Genomic DNA, 16,960 nt, shown 5'->3' on the forward strand with positions numbered 1-16,960 from the left:
TTTTTTACATGAATATGCAAACAAGCTTCTTCTGAGGTAATATGGAAACCATCACCACTGACTGAGTGCATGTTTTACCACATTTGAAGCTGTATGTGGTGTGAAATGGTAAATGGACTGTACTTCAATACTTTGTGTCTTCTGGCCACTCAAATAGCTTTTACACTCCTCCTCACATTCACCCCACATCCATACACAAGCAGAGACAACCCAAAGTGCCTATCAGTATTACCTAATCTCATTCACACACATTCATACGCTGCTTGCTTTGTCACAAAGAGCAAATTGGGGTCCTCCTACGTCTTGCCCAAGTACACATCAGCATGTGGACTGCAGGAGCCGGGATCCATAGAGAGAGGACTGACTACAACACTGGGCCTGAAACGCCTCTATTGATGTCTCAAAAACAGCAGAAGTACAGAAGACAAGTACGTGCTAAGATTTTGAAGACAGAGTTTTTATCATCTAGCATGAAGATTGAAATGTTTTCCTTCAAAAAAGGATCAAAGGATATCCAGAAATCACAAACTTGCGGTGAAAAAAGTACCAAAATGGAAATAATTAACATTTTGCTGAGACCTCTAAACATTTTTCATTTACCTACCTACACAAATAACTTTTAAATATGGCCAAAGATTGCAGCAAATGTAAACACAGTTGTGTTAACTGTTGAACTCCATGGTATTAAGGTGACTCTGAGGATTTGATAAAACTCTCAACAACAGACTCTCTAAGACAAAGCATGCATGGCCTTGGGACAGTTTTCTCTTAGGGAGACAAAACGTCGAAGAACACCAGTCAACACTTGCCTTGGTCTGCTTTAAGTCTGAAAAATTCATCAGAAGACACCTAGGGAAGTGGATGGAGTGACGAACATGCCCTCAGGTCACATTCCCTGCTGTTTTGCAGGAGAGAAAAACACTAATGATACGGTTACGGCACTGCAGAGCCCAGAGGTATTCTGAACATCAGAGCTGTGCAGCCGATGGGTATCACTGATGACACATATCAATCTTCATTTTCCTGTTTCTCTGTTGCACTGATAGGTGCTGAACTTGAAATATTTAATAGCCAAATGAGAAAGTGTTGGCAGGGTAGCATTAGCTTCTCATCTTCAGTCAATGACAAAAGGGCAGAGGGTCAGTCAGACTGAGGGGAATCCTGACCATCCATCACAGGACTGTTCCACTGTTTGACACACTGCCCCCCTCAGCATGATGGCCCTTAGGTCTCTGAGGTGAAGGTCAACGGAAGAGTAACTAAACAGACAAGCAAAGAGGATTCTAGATTTAATGGAGAAACCTGGCTTGATATGTTGATATATTACAGCATGACAGTTGTACTTTCACCTAGTCCTCCATTTTAAATCCAGTCCTGACACACTGTGTATCGTTAGCATATAATATGATGTCAGCTGTCTGCAGACTTTGTTGTGCATGGAAAAGATTAAGCACTCTATGAGTGGTATTTTTATTACTGGATGCTGCAGGCTATTGTTTGGGGATTTATAGTTAAAAAAATACTTAGATGTCTCAGTAGAAAGCTGTTTAAGGTAGAGAGAGATAATCTGGACAACTTGAACATGTATAATATTGTATTGAGAGCATTTATATGACTGTATTTTAATGTTAAGCAGATTTGAACTTCACTTAAAACATATTTATTTGCGATGCAATATGGAGTGCTATATGTTAGCCCCAAAAATTATTCCAAATAAGTTTGTCTGAGTTCAAAAAGTAGTTCAAATAGTGCCTGAAAAGATGTCAAGAGACGGTTGTATTTCAATAACTAGATATTTCTTTCACTCAAACTGAGCCACTTTGAATCGACACATCGTCTGCACTAAACGGTTCATTGCAGGTATGGTTTCTTGTTACATTTTTTCCAAATGATCAAATAAAAGTGAGAGCTGAATAACTCCCCTGGTGCAGTTACCTAAAGTCATTCTCAATGCTCGGTGGATCTAAACCTCCACCAAAAAGCAGGAAACCTGTCTTGTTTGCGTTGTAAATCTGAGTCCTCCAAAGGTCAGGTCAAATATGTGATTTATTTGTGTCACTTTGAAATGTATAATGACAATGTATTATTGATCTCCTTTGTTTCTTTTTACTCAATCATTTCTTGAATCATTAATTGTTCTGTGTTTCAGCTTCAGCCACAAAGCTGTGCAGTCAGACATTTATCTTAAAGCGTCAGCAAATGCTTTTTAGAGATCCACCGATTCTAACTAAAACAAATAATCTGCATGTTTTCACAGATGTAAATCTGACAGTTGGCTCTGCATGAGAGACGTTTCATTTCTCACAAAGCAGACACTCTGGCACAATGCACATCCAGCTATGGGACAGGATCCATGCAGGACTTCACCTTTGGGGGCTGCAAAACAGATGAAAAAGGTGAAAGGGCCCGAGCGGACGAGCTGCAAATACATCTGGAGAAGTCGACTTTGCAAACAGTCAGTCCCCAAGCTGGACTCTGACCAGACACATAAACAGCACCTGTGGTAATCCACTGGTCTGTGTCCTATGAGCAACATGAGAAGTGCTTTAACTATGTTGAGTCAGGTATTTAGGGAGATTTATTTAAAGGCTGTAGCTTCAGAACCACATGAATGTAGGACTATAAGGCAGCTATTTGTGATTACATGCACATTAACACGCTCTAATTAATTGTTCTTCCTCCTCATGTTGTAATGTACTTTTTTGTAATTCCACGAACCACACAGCCAGATGAGGAATGTGTCGGCTGAACATGCAAACAGATGGAGGGAGAAAGCCTTTGTGCTACATGTGTCTTACATACCAGTCAGACAAAACAAAGCTGCAGAGGGCGGAGAGGGCAGGACGGCCTGTAACTGAGTGTTTCACATGAAATGAGGAAAGCAGAGAAGGGGATTTTAGATGGCCGAGGGAGTTGGTGAGTCAGGTAATGAGCCTGCTGGAACACTGAAGGAGAAACACATCTCTAGAGTGGAAACCAGAGGTAAAACAAGGTCTGTCGGAACGAAGCAAACCAACACAGAGATGAACAAGAGAGCTACAAGAGGTCGTTCTATTTCCACAGGAAACTTTACCATCAGCTACAAACACTCCTTCCACAGGATGAGATTCAAATATAATTCCCAGGCCTCTTTAGTTTGTTGATTTCTATCCATGATTGTTGTTACCTGTGAAGCCGAGCCATGAGCCAGCACTGAAAAACAGATCAGAGTTTCCAAATTACATAACTGATTCTGTATCTACTCCATGTTTCATGTCAGCAGCCTGATGTAGTTCTCTTTCCCTAAAGCTCTAACATGAATGTGTTTTCAGATCAACGTTATAAATAAGATCCAGATCCATCACTGTATCGAAACTGCACCATGTAACTGGCCGAGCTCCACTTGGAGTGCTGCTGTTGTTGCCTCTGAACAAACAGTACAACATTTTTACAGCACCGCGTCTGTGTTCATGTAGCAAACACTCCACAGCCATGTTCAATATTGTGGGAAATTGACCCACTTTGTTTCAAATAGTCATAAAACAGCCGTCTCTCTCCAACCAGCGCACGTTTAATGAGATAGGAGGCAACAAACTTATTTAAAAGATTACAGGGTATAACTTTCTCACTGTTAGAATTTCTTTTTAACTGTGTTAGTGATGTGGCTCACCCAAAAACTTGATCCAATGACAACGTTAGAAAATGGTGGGTCATCAAGTGCTGTAAATTCAGCAATTTGTCATTAATTGCTTTAACTTTAGAAGGTCTCTGACAAACTTTCTGCTGTTCTCACAGCACTCTTCATTTTATAATTGCTTACGCTAGCTGCAGCTGCTTCTCATCTTTGTTGCAATTACGACTTTTCAGATGACGTAAAAAATATTTTTTGTGTTAGAACTTAAGGACTTTTTTCCTCCTCTCAGAAAACTTGCAGCACATGTTTCGCAAGTTGTTATCTCTCTGATGAACATCCACACGGGTGATGCCATTTTCACTCCTGTCAGCTTCTTCTTCTCTGCATGTCGTGGCATTGCATTCACTCACCAACCATGACTGAATGTGTTGGCTTATTAATAAGTTAATGAAAACAACTTTTTTGATGGGTTGGTGACCTGTCCAGGGTGTACCCTGCCTTCCGCCCAAAGTCAGCTTGGATCGGCTCCACCCCCCCGTGACCTCAAACGGGATAAGCAGTCAAGATAATGGATGGATGAATGGATGAATGAATGAATGGATTGATGGATGGATGGATCCAACATTTACCGGTAAAGATTGTACCCTTGGATAATAAATAATGCTACTATATATCCTCCATTGGGCCAATAACCTATCTTTATATTGTCTATCCTTGTTAATGGACGGAAAATTGTCAAGGCCAGTTTTAACTTTGATATTTTTAACATTTAGCTTTTCACTACAAAACTTTACAACAATAGAGACAATTGATCACATCTGTGATCTCTGCACTGTTTAATCACTTGTATTTACTTTGTTCCTAAAATACACCTTGGTGTGAAGACCGTCAAACTTCACCCACAGACCTTCAGACAATTAAAGTTGTGAATGTTTCAACAGTGTGGCTTTTTGTTCTAGATTTGTAGATTAAAGGATTAAGAGATTAGCTGATAATGAAAAAGCTTTAACTGCTGACATTCACAATAAACTGTATTGTATTACACTGTACTGTTTTGACCACTGTACTCAAAGTCACTCTCTGAAAGATTGGCCAGACTTTGGTTAAGAGAGACCTCAAGACCTCAAGAGTCTTCACCGCCCTCATAACCACCGGCCTGTCTTGTTAGGTCACCATGATCACGTAGGCCACAGTGGATGGGGTAAGAAAACACCGTAGTTATATTGACAAAGTCATTAAAGTGCTTGTAAAAACTCTTGTTAAAAGCTTTACAAGACTCCAGCAGGTCTGTCAAATGGCCCTGTGTTGTATGAATCCTGACCCTGAGAGTCAAGTACAGCCCAGTTAGTTACTCTTTAGGTCTCTGGGAAGTCACTTCAGTACAGAGGATATTAATCATAGAGGAGATTAATCACAGGACAGCTGAGCAGGTGACAGAGTGACGGCGAAACAACAACATCCCAAAGAGAAGCCCATTGCTCTTTCTGTCATACACTGTGTTATGATAGTGAAGCAGTGAAGACATCTGAATTCTTCATTTACAAGTTGTTTGTCATTGCCGTCAGATTTGTGTCAACCTGCTGGAAATGCTTGTTTTCCAGACTGATAGCTTTGAATAAGTGCGACATGTATCTGTCTGTTTTTCTGACAGACATAAATGCTGGAAAATAACTTCTCATGTACATGTTGTCCCCAGATTGACCCATTTCCTATAGGCTGACAAAAACTTCATCTGTGCCAAGTCTTAGCCGTGCAGCACCGTAATGAACTCCACACTAAGACATCCTGACAGGCATGTGTCTGTTTGTAAGGGCGCCAGCAGCTCAGATACCGGTGGTTTTCTCTTCACATCTGTCTGCACCAGTGACCGCAGAAGATTACATCACTCTCACCTAATCAGCAGGGATGAGAGCACTGCTAGAGCCTGGGATCCAGGTTATCCCTGCTGTACTTAAAGAGGAACCTGAGGCCAAAATAAAATAAAAGACATGAAGATATGCTACAGATCTGTTAGCGCTCTGAGGAGGATATCATTTTCAGAAGCAGTCTCATTCATTTTGAAGTAAAAAAGGGTGAGGATTTTATGAACATTAACTAAGACAGATAGAATTGAATACTCTTTTTAGCATATGCATGTGTTGCTCATATTCTCATTCTGCATCCAGGCAGCATCTGGTCATCTACCAATCAAGTCAGCTGTGCCTCTCATTGGAAAACTCGTAATATTAATATCTACGAAATTGCAGCGTTATGAAAACAATCAACCCCTGTACAGTGTGTGCCGATAGAGAAATTAGCTACCCAGACTACACTTGCTTTCTGTACCAGGCTGTAAACATGTTTATTTCTGCTGTAAAGATTGGCTTCTTTGAATTGGCGTGTATTTGGACAGCCTCAAGCGGATCCTCAATGAACTGCAGTTTTTAGCACTTCCGCATTGGGCTCATATTTTTAGATGCCACTTGGAATGAACACAAACAAGTGTAGACATAATTCTCTGTCTACAGCCACAATGAAACCAATGATAAACTACTGAGAGCTTTAAGAGGTTAATTTGGCTTTATGAATTGCAGATAAGGTGAAAAAAAGGAGATTTCTAGTTTAAAAGGCAGACAAACTCTAGAACAGTAACGTCTTTAAAGTTCTCGGAAATGATAAACATGTGCATCTCCTAATTTTGTTAAAGTCAAATCAAAACACAACATTAAAGAGTCCACACACATCCACTGATCAACCCTCACAGGACAGACTACTGTACTGTGCATTCAGAACACATGGAGTGAGACGCACAGAGCTGCGTTTTGATTGATTTTGTCTTTAAGCAGGTCACGGCTTTGAGAGGCGCAAAACTGTTTTATAAATATCTCTATAAATCCTTGATCCGAGAACTGAACCAAAAAAATGAAATCTGTGATGCCTTGCACCCTTTCTATTAAGGTTTTCCAGACTTTTGCAGGTTGGTTTGGCTCACATCACTGACACCTTTCCTTTTTCCAGGTGTGATTGAGTGTTAAAAAAATCTAACATGTTAACATGTGTGTAGATTAAACCTGTTCAAATCGATCAGTAGACGTAATATCTCTGAGCCTGCTCTGCAGACTGAGAGGATGAAGAAGCACCATCAGCTGCATTGTGTTCACCCACTCTGTGCTTCCCTTGTTCACTGCTCACTGGCTCCTTTTGTCAACATGTGCATGCTGCTGTAATGTCTCACATTACCGAGGAGACTGTTATTACATGAGGTCACAGCAGAGATCAAACGTGAGGAATCTGGTTGATAATCATATGAATAGAGTATCAGCAGTAGGTGACATCTAATGATGAGAGATGTAATCATGATGACATCTGGACCAGTTAGCTTGTATGCAATTACTGAAGTAAATGGATGTCATTGTAATGTGTGTCCATGCTAATAAAAGACGACTTCCTGTGGAATTATTTTTGTCCCAGACTTTGAAGTCTTGTTTTCTCAAACGGAGGGATAAAATCTAGCATTTGTTTGTTTTGAGTGCTCACGTTCTAAACACGAATGAGAACAAGGCATATGCATTTATATGTTCAGGGAAATGTAGTTATATTCTGACTTTGTTTTAACAGTCAGGGGAAGGTTTACATGCAGGTAGAAACATTTGTGCTTCAGGTTTTCTTAAAACTTTGACACAGGTATTCCTTTAACGTGTACAATGGCACTGCTCATCCGTTTGGCACATTTTGCATTTCTGCAAGGATCAGACACACATTTATCCAACAACATATCCAATTTTAAATATTTAGGCACACAAGAAACTGTGCTGGTCAGAGTTGCACACGCAGGCAAGAAATAAACCCAGCCTTTGGTCCCCAGAAACAAATCCCTGAGGGCCGTCAAAACCTGAGCAGTCTGTGCAGAAATGTGAGCAGTGACGGGGAAAAACCTCACAAAGCTTAAATTTCAAAACAAATCAATCACATCACAGTAAACAAAAGCTTAACGGGTTGAACGGGTCCTAACAGACGGCGACTGAACCCAGTTTGAAGGTGAGGGCACAGTTCACCCGCAGAAATGCAAAGAGGATAAAAAAGGAAACAAAACTAATTTCATGTCTCTCCCTCTGGCTGCCCCACATCTGATCTGCTCCATTTCTGTTAGTCATAATAGAGTTGTCACCTCAGGACCTGCATCAGTCAAGTTCAGCCAAACCAATAAAGATAAGCATCAGCACGTTCCTCACCATAGAGGACGTTTATGAACATGTCAAGGGCTATTCATTCCAGCTATCACACTATTCAATTAACCTAAGACTTATTCATTTCAACTGGCAAGTTTACAAGTTCACTCTTTGCAGAGACCAGGTTTCAAAGAGCAGGACGGCTCTCCAGCAGTAATAGCAGGGAGGTTATAATATGTACGCCACAGGGACATAACTTAACGGTGGTGCCATTCAATTTAATTTATTACATCAATTTGTCTGGGAGCACGTACAAACACACATCAACCTCACACAGAGATAAGAGTGAGGCGAGTTAATGAAACACAAACTTTAGTATGTAGTCTCCACTCTGTGATGTTTCACACAGCTGGGCAAACATTCAAAAGAACATTGATCTAATGTCATCTTTAAGATCGTCAAAGAATAAGCTCAAGAAAGCAAAACAAAAAGCATCTATTCAACTTAACTTTGAAGTACAGTAGCCTGCACAACATGTAAGCATTGTCCTGTAAATGAAAGGAAGATGAACAAAGAGCCTGGCTGATCAGGTTAATTCTGTATCTATAATTTTTGGTCTGACATCGTTTGAGGTGTTCAGAGATGCATTAGCTCTTTCCTCTCTTTATGTTGTTGCTCTAATGGCTCGTTTCCACCGAGCGGTCTTGTATGGATTGGTACAGTTTGGTACGGGTCGGATCGGTAACGTCTGATCCTGTTTGCGTTTCCACAGCCAACCGTGCCCTACCTGGTGGGCGGCGTGTAAGCCGGTTGCCGATAGCTGCGTCAGCTACATAATAGCGTGACGTCATGGCAGCGCAACACAGTGTACTCCGCTAATAAATGCAACGGAGAAGAAAAATGCGACACTGTAAACAAAGAGCAACGACAGAATAAAAAAGTTATCTTCCCGAAGTCCACTGGAGATTTAAACATGGCGGGGTTATGTGTTGTTCTTTATTACCGCTGTCGCATGGGAAGTGACGATTCTTTCGACCAATCAACTGACTGCAGTGTTTCTAGCTCCACCTTCTGGGGTCGGATCGGTATGTCTGGCACCCCAACAGAAGGGTACCAAAAAGTGGGACAGTACGGCTCAGTAATTTGGGACAAAATGCGTGCCGAACTGAGACGAACCGAACTGAACCGCTTGGTGGAACGGGGCTTAATTTGTTTTGCTTACCAGAGTTTTTGAAGTCCATGCAGCTGGGCACCCTTCTGGTATAGGATAGGCTAATAAAATAATCTTCTACATAAACTGTGCAACAATTTGGCACGAATAATTAGGCAAAGTAAGACTTATTTTCAAACTGTTCGATCTGCTGAGATGCCCTGTTTCTCTGTGATGCAGACTGAGCTCTGAGTATTTTATTCTATGGAATCTGGGAGTCCATGAAAGTCAGATATAGTGACACCATTTCTATATCTACCAAAGCATTATTTGCATAACATGTCCTTCAGAAAGTAAGAAAAAACATACCACTTGTATCAAAAATCGCATTACTCTGATACAGTTATGTCTGTGACGGGCCCATTTGAGCCCTGTAATGTCAGTGCTGATATATTGGTCCATTTGTGGGAAACATATTTAAAGTTGGAAACAAAGTTCATGAAATTAAATCTCTACCTAGAACATATACTCAAAAAATTCATTTTTTTTTGCCATTTAACAGACACACTCTCAACTTAGAAAATAACCCTTTCAAGAGATTCTGTGAGTGAAATATTCAACACTACAGGGACAGCCATCACTGCCTTGTTTCTTTTACCATCTGGGTGTCAAACAGGGGTCAAGAAAAATGCATACAGTCAAAGGAACAGTATGTCTGTAAGTGATCAGGAAATCAATGTAAGAGCCACATATAGCACAGTAATCGTAAAAGCTAATGACATATAAAGTATATGTTTAAAAGGTGATGGAGTCTAAAGTGCAAACACAAGAAAAACAGAAGAGTGTGGGAAGAATGGGAATTAAGCGTGTCTCGTTGGTATAAAACAACATTGCATCACCTGGCATCTATTTTGTGGAACACAAGCATATTAAGGCAGTTACACATGTCACAGCTGCAGCAGTAAAACTGGCCTCCTGGCTCTACCATGACTTCTTTCATGATGAATTACATTAATATGATAGTTTTTATGTGTCCCAAGGGGTGAATGGTTGCCAAATAAAGTCAGACACTACTATTAGATACCAATCTGCACCAGATTTCAGTCTGCACGCCTGCCAGGACTGAAGACACAGAGCCAAAGTCATGCCAAGTGCTGTGACTGAACCCTCAAGCTGAACTCTTGGCTGAAGGCAGCGGAATGTTTCCACCTTGATAAACAGTTTGATGTTACAAAACGACACAACAGATCATTAAGTCAAATCTAGCAGAGTAATAGCACTGCAGAGCGTAAAGTGGCTTTATCTGTATTCTTATTTTAACATTGAACCTCATTACACAAATGAAAGCAACATGCACAGTATGATGATTCTTTGGAGAATAACCACACAAACGTGCTGCTCTTTTTGGTTTTGCAGAGTTTCACAGCATTTAAAAAAATGATCATCAGTCTGCTACTTTGTTATTTTGATCACCGTTACTGCTCACTCAAAAAAAAACAACAGTGCTGTCTGTTTTATGTACATAAGTATAACATGCAGCTTCTATTATATTAATTCATGTTTAGTGGTTAAACATTTTTAAATCATGTAGCTCTAACGTGACATGCAAAATCTACCTGTACCTCAGCTGCTTTTGCACATTAAACTATATACTTTATTTCCAATAATGTTTGCACCTTAATATCATTTGCACTATCATCCATTTTCATTTGTCCATTTATAAGTTTTCACGACACTGCACTGCCTGCACTGTGCACATAGGCTGTTTTTAACTGTATTTCATTGTAATTTTATTGCATTTTATATTTAAATGTTTGCTAAGAGTTGGAAGAGAGAAACAGCATCTCAATTTTCCTGTATGTCTTTGTATATATGGTGAAATTGACCATAAAAACCTTTGAATCTGAATCTGAATCCTTAAAACTACAAGATTGCTTTTGTCAACACAACCTAGTGGGTTTAGGTAGGAATCCCATCTGCAGGAGGTGGCAGTAACGTGTGACAGGCCCTATTCATCAGCCAAGGTAGCGTGCTTCTGGCAAAGAAGAGCCATTATGGGGAGTTGGGAGGGATCGCCTGGGACTGACTGCAATTGTACCCACGTATCAAGGTTATAGTCCTCGTCGCAGAGGTCGCCAGTTCGACTCACATACAGTGTGTTCACTCAACATATTTAAAATTTATTGGTTCAACAAAATTGTGTCTTGCTAAATGAAAGCATTTTAATTCCATACTTTTATTACATTCACCCAACAAATGATTTCTTTGAGGGCTCCCTTTTTGCTTTACTCAGAGCCAGTGAACTTATCTACACATCACAATCTGTCCCCCTTCGGTTACTGCTCAGCTTTTAACAGCAAATAGAGACAGTAAGAGACAGTGCACCATCATTCTCAGCGAAGGATACTGTTATCATGATCTCTCACACTTTTATTTAAATAAGAAATACCCTACATGCTTACAGTTAAAACCCAATCCATTGCCCCACAGTTCCAAAAACGATTTGCAAAAGTCTCAAATCACAACACTCACTCCAGCTGTCAAACAGTTAGAGCTGAAATAAAAATGAACATTACTGCAGGTGCTACCTGCAACGCCAGGTGCACATGTCACCACCAGCTTTATTCAACACCACAGGTCAGGTGATTTACAGGCAGCACGGAAACTTACGATCAGTTCTGAGAATGGGCACAACATTGTGTGTCAACACTTGAGCTGAAGTGGAACCACAAACAGAATAGTTTGAGACAAAACAACCAGATCCTGAAATTGGCCTTTCCACATAAATCTGTGTCTTTGTGTCCTGCAGGCTGGAACGTGTCTGCAGACTTTCTGTGGTGACCCAGTGATTGAAGACACATGAGAACGACACTACAAAGTGGTCACTGAGGTAATGCTATAATGTTAAAAAAAATAAAAATAAAAAGCTCTTTCTTTTATCCATCTTTAATGCCGAACATCTGAGGGACTTTGTCTGAACAGTATCAGCCTCTCTATCTGCCATCTGGATCCCGTTGGCTTGAGGAGAGACTACAGACGAGGAAGGGGTTCTGGCCCAACATGTGGTTTGCACCTAGCCCTCTACACCCGCTTTTGTTCACACAAAGCTAACCACAAGCTGTAACCCACTCCACACCCAGAACCAGACCGATGACCCTGTGTATATTCTAGGGAATGTTACACCACTCACGCCACAGCATGCGGGCCTCTGTTTGGTTAAAGCTGGCTAATGGGCTCCAGATCTCGGTTCACCAAGCTCTACGGCCCAGATCAGGTTTCATTGGACGCAGATGCCTGGTTATGGATCTGGCATTATATTGGTAATGACATCAGGGACTCAACCTGCTGGAGGAACATGAGTGTGGCAGTGACACGGCTGTCACTTTTGATGTGGTTTTGCTCAAGGGCTTGGTGATGTGACACAACAGTCACAGTGTAACCACATTCATTTGAATTCATTCTACATGAAAAATGTGCGCCTGCTGGATTTCTGTTATTAACAATAGCATTTCATCCTAATCTGATTATGACTTTAGAAGACAATGAAATTCCCTCTGGATCCATCAACATGGACAGTTAAGGTGAAACATCACTCATTGAAAAAACATTCAGGCTACAATGTTCATTCACAAAAAATACTAAAATTACAGGTGAAAGAAAAAAAATGAAGATAATAGAGATAGAGATAGAGGTAGGTCCACAAATCTCCATAGTTTATCCTCCAGTGAGCAGGAATGTGTGAAGAAAATGTTAGAAAATTCAACTTATTTGATGACATTGTTCAGAGGTGGAAAAATGGGAAAAGTTTAGATTACAATGGTCACAGAGAGATAAAGGTAAGAGGATCATTACACTAAAGGATCCATCCTCTTGGGACCATGACTATTTTTTTTTAATTGAAATCAGTCCATCTTCGATTTTCAAGGTCTGTCATGGGCATGAGCATTAGAGAAAGGTCAAAGGGTCACTAGAAACTCATCAATTTGGGAACATGAATGGAGAAATTAATAGAAATTGACTTCTCAATGAATACAAATGTTTTAATTCAGAGTAGGACCCTACCTACGTGTTTTTAGGAAATAATCATCTTTGAAGCATGAACCCCATTAAATTTCATGGTGATCCTGTCAGTAGTTTTCCCGTTGTCTTCTGTGGCCCGTCAAATGACAGACTGAAGCTTTTGAAGTCGGAAAATCTAGAACACTTTTAAGTCAACTAAGATATTTATGATTGAAAACATAGCATTTGCTTGTGACATGATTCTTTCTTAAATTTCCAGAGCGCTTGAGACATAAAAGAACTGCACCTACACGCTCACAGTGGAGGTCAAGAAGGTTAGTCAGCATTTCCACTTCTTAAGAGAGTGCTGGGTTTGCAGTAAGACGAGTGGACGGGCGATGCTGAGAAGTATGGAGGGACTCAGACACAGGCCCGCCTCCTTGAAGCATCACAGAATTCCTGTTACAGGTTACAGCTGGTCTGCATACTGCGCTACAGCGATACCCATCTCACAGGGTCAGAGGCTACAGAAAGCTAAACCTGACAGAGGAGTCACATATCACAGCTAAATATGTCTTACATCGGAGGATGGATGAGCGAATGGATTAAAAATGACAAACATCTGATTCTAAATTCAAGCAAATACAGAGCGAGAAGCTTGTATCTTTGCCCAAAATACTTTATTCATTTCGAGTTTACAAGACAGAGAACTCACCACATAGAACTCAAACTCCACATTAAACTCTTTATAAACCTTCCTTTGCTCCTTAATGCAGAGGTGTGAGGTTGTTCTACAGAGAGAGTGGCTCTGTCTGTATTTTCTAACTTTCCTACATGTTTGGTTGTTTTATTAGCGTGAATCATCGTGCATCTACACTAATAGAAAACATACAGAGAACAGGTGACATTGCTGTTTCTGTTCTCAGTCTGACTTCAACAGACAAATATAATGTGTGCATATGTGCCGACCTGTGAATGAAACAGTTAATGTTGGATTGGTCTTGACAGAGGGCAGAGCAGAGACACACACAGCAGGCAGGAAGGAGTGCAACTTCAGCAGCAAATTAACAAAATCCTGCACCTTCCTGCACAGGTTCTGTGGAGGTGTGTATAAAAGTTATTTGTACTGTAAAACAAAAACACAGAATATAACTCCTTCATTTTTTACGTTACTGCTCCGTTTTCTGTATTAGTGCTCCCTTTCTTTAATTCAGATAGATTAGAAATAATTGATATAGTATCATTTTAAAGCATGTTGAGTTGAAGACTCTAAAAAATGATTATTTCTGTTTGCTGTCTTCAGCTAAAGAGTTAACAAAAAATGTTACACAGAAGCAAATGTACAAACAGAAGCTTATAAGTTAACCTTATGCCTTTCTTTTACAGGTTATGTCAGTCTGCTGTCTATGGTCTGCTAAATCCATTCAAATACAGCATATCCAACATTGACACAGACATTGAGCATCTTCAGCAACCATGCACATGAATCTGTCCATGTGTTGCTACTTACAGGAAAACTCCTGAGAACATGTCCCTACTGTGGCATTCCTAAACTGCAGAAATCTACAGAAATCACAAATTCCTAAGTGTGCACAGCTCTTTCTGGAAGGAGCAAGATTTCACTGGGGAAACATGTGAAAACACCAATAAACACAACATTATTACAGCAGTATTATACAATCCTCAGCCTATTCAGTGATATACCTTGAAAGTTTGCACAAGGCTCTCATGCCCTGCCATCTATGCTTACTCACACAATGAAAACATTCAACAGGCTGCGTTCAATCAACACACTGCTGGACTCATCTGTCACCTCACAGGTCTAATCCAAACTCTCAGCCTGTGCCCTGCTATCTCACATCTCTGTTTGGCTCTCCTGTGTGGCTCTAACGTACAGATGATAGCAATGAGACATGTGATAAAACCCACACTGGAACATAAACAGTGTTTGATGCTGTGGAATCCAGACATGACACACTCAGGCGCCTGGCACTGCTCCAATTTAAAGATCAATTTCAACAGGTCACCGTCTCACCGATGGATTTACAAAGCCCGATACAGCTCTAAAACACCATGAATACGCCGGTGTCACTGTTTTAACAGAGCTAATAAAATAAAGGATGTTCACACACTGAAGACTCTTATGAGACAACAGATACAAGAATGAAAAATCATGTCGTAACCAACAGACTAAAGCATTGTACAAGACTTAATTATCGTGCATGAGTTTGGCTTCAATTTTCACATGTGTTTCTGCTAACTAAAGACATTTTATGAGCGTAATTAATGCAGCGTTTCCAAAGATCGTTGTTGGCAATGTAACAGGAAACTTCAATCATCAATCAGTCAATCAAAATGTTACTTCCTCTGGGCATCATGACTGTAGGTCCAGATGTGAAGTCACCACTTAAGATTGTATCTTGGATTTGGCAACTTTTGCAATGTCTAAGTGGTTTTGACAATTAGTAGTAAACATATTCATTTATTGAAGATAATAACAATAGAAATTTAAGGTTGTAAATTTCTTGAAGCATGAACTGCACATTAATGAAACACCTCAGAATTTGGTTTTAACCGTGAAGGATTTATTGGAGATTTATTAACATCGAAAGCACATCAGCAGGCTGTTAATTTGAGCTACAAATGTGATTTAAAAGCTCTTTTTAATTACTGTTTTTATACTTTGAGAAGTTGTTGGAGTAATTACAGAGGAAAAAGCCATCAAGTCTGATTGGCATGTTGTAAAAATAGCTGAAGCCTTATTGTTTCCTTGTGGTCCGGATTGAGTCTTCACCCCTTGCCAAACAAAGTTATCCACTCAGCCTACAAGTGTTTTTGGTTATGGGATGAAAATACAGAGACACTTAATGCATCAGAGTTGGATTGAAGCTGCTGAGTGTTGGAGGAGAGGCTGTTGAGAAGTGGAGAAGTGTCATCTGGACACAGATTGCTCTGAACAAATGATGTAATGAGCTGCAGCTGAGAGAATCTGACTCACACATAAGCTGCTGCAGTGATTGGTTGTTAAACAGCTTCAACAGGTGATGTTGATTTGTAATTAACGTGCAAGCACATGTAGGAATACTGGCATGAGGAAGAAAGGTACAGTTTGAGGATGGGCAAGCTGATATTAAGTGACTCATTCTAAGGGGACTTTTGTTTCAGCCCTGTGTAAAGAGTCAATCAAATATAAATTATCTCCTTTTCTCCAAAAATTATAAAACACATGTTGTATTAAATGTCGTGAGACAAAGAAGCACGCTCGTGCAGTCCATCAGCCTAGAAGTGTCTGCGCAGGTGCATCACTCTCTTACCTGACAGCAGCATCCCGGACCCGGACCCGGACTCGCCTCCAAACTCCCCCGGTGCGTCGTCAGGTGAGGCGCAGGTCGAGGTTAAAAGCCCGAGTAGACAAACGGTCCATTTAAACATGAATGAGCACATCTTACCGGTTTAATGAATCACCTGTGTGGTTATCTGACGACATGCAAACAAGAGCAGCTCAATGTGCTGCAGTCTGAACAAACAACTACTCTAATGTACTTTTCATTCACCAGAAGTCAAATTCAGGAACATTCTTTAACTGCACTTAACTCTTCAACCTAAACAAAAACTAACTCTTCATCCTCTTCACCTCTCCTCCTCCTCTTGCTCATGCACCAGAAGCCTGTCCTCCTCCTGAAGCTGCATCACGTCACTGAGCAGAGGCCCCGCCCCTCTCTTCTAATCTGGACCAATTAAAATCTTGCAGGGCCTCCGCCCATTCTGTTTTATGGCATGTCTGCAAGTAATTTACACATTTTTCAGTCTTCATTTAAAAGGTTGATCCACTTTCTTTGTCTGTCAGGCACATTTGGACTTCTCATCACTCAGTTTGGGATACACTGCAGCTCAGAGTCTGTAAGAAAGTTCAGTTTAAAAAAAGCCCTCAAACTTATGACATAGGTTAAGTACCAATCATAAGTAGTGCATACTGTTGGTGTTTGCATACCTCAATGGATTAGTGTTACACAAGCCCATTCTACTGTACTGTGCTTTTCTGTGCCTATT

General features: G+C 40.5%; 1 protein-coding gene and 1 long non-coding RNA gene across 2 annotated transcripts in view; one reads left to right on the forward strand and one right to left on the reverse strand.

Annotated features, from left to right (window-relative positions):
- The window catches only part of si:ch211-196i2.1 (collagen alpha-1(I) chain), a 109,170-nt gene extending 92,471 nt beyond the window's left edge, over window positions 1-16,699 (reverse strand). The window contains exons 1-2 of the mRNA XM_034709677.1: window positions 16,505-16,699; window positions 16,225-16,387 (exon numbers count right to left, since the gene is read on the reverse strand). Coding sequence (XP_034565568.1) covers window positions 16,225-16,354 — 130 coding nt within the window. The 5' untranslated portion in view covers window positions 16,355-16,387; window positions 16,505-16,699. The remainder of the gene's footprint in view (window positions 1-16,224; window positions 16,388-16,504) is intronic.
- LOC117831152 lies at window positions 16,012-16,681 on the forward strand. Its single transcript, XR_004634931.1, has 2 exons — window positions 16,012-16,287; window positions 16,574-16,681. It is a non-coding gene; the product is annotated as an uncharacterized LOC117831152 (long non-coding RNA).
- Window positions 16,700-16,960: the final 261 nt, after the last annotated feature.

Source organism: Notolabrus celidotus, chromosome 19 (genome assembly GCF_009762535.1).
Source record: "Notolabrus celidotus isolate fNotCel1 chromosome 19, fNotCel1.pri, whole genome shotgun sequence".
Classification (NCBI taxonomy): Eukaryota; Metazoa; Chordata; class Actinopteri; order Labriformes; family Labridae; genus Notolabrus; species Notolabrus celidotus.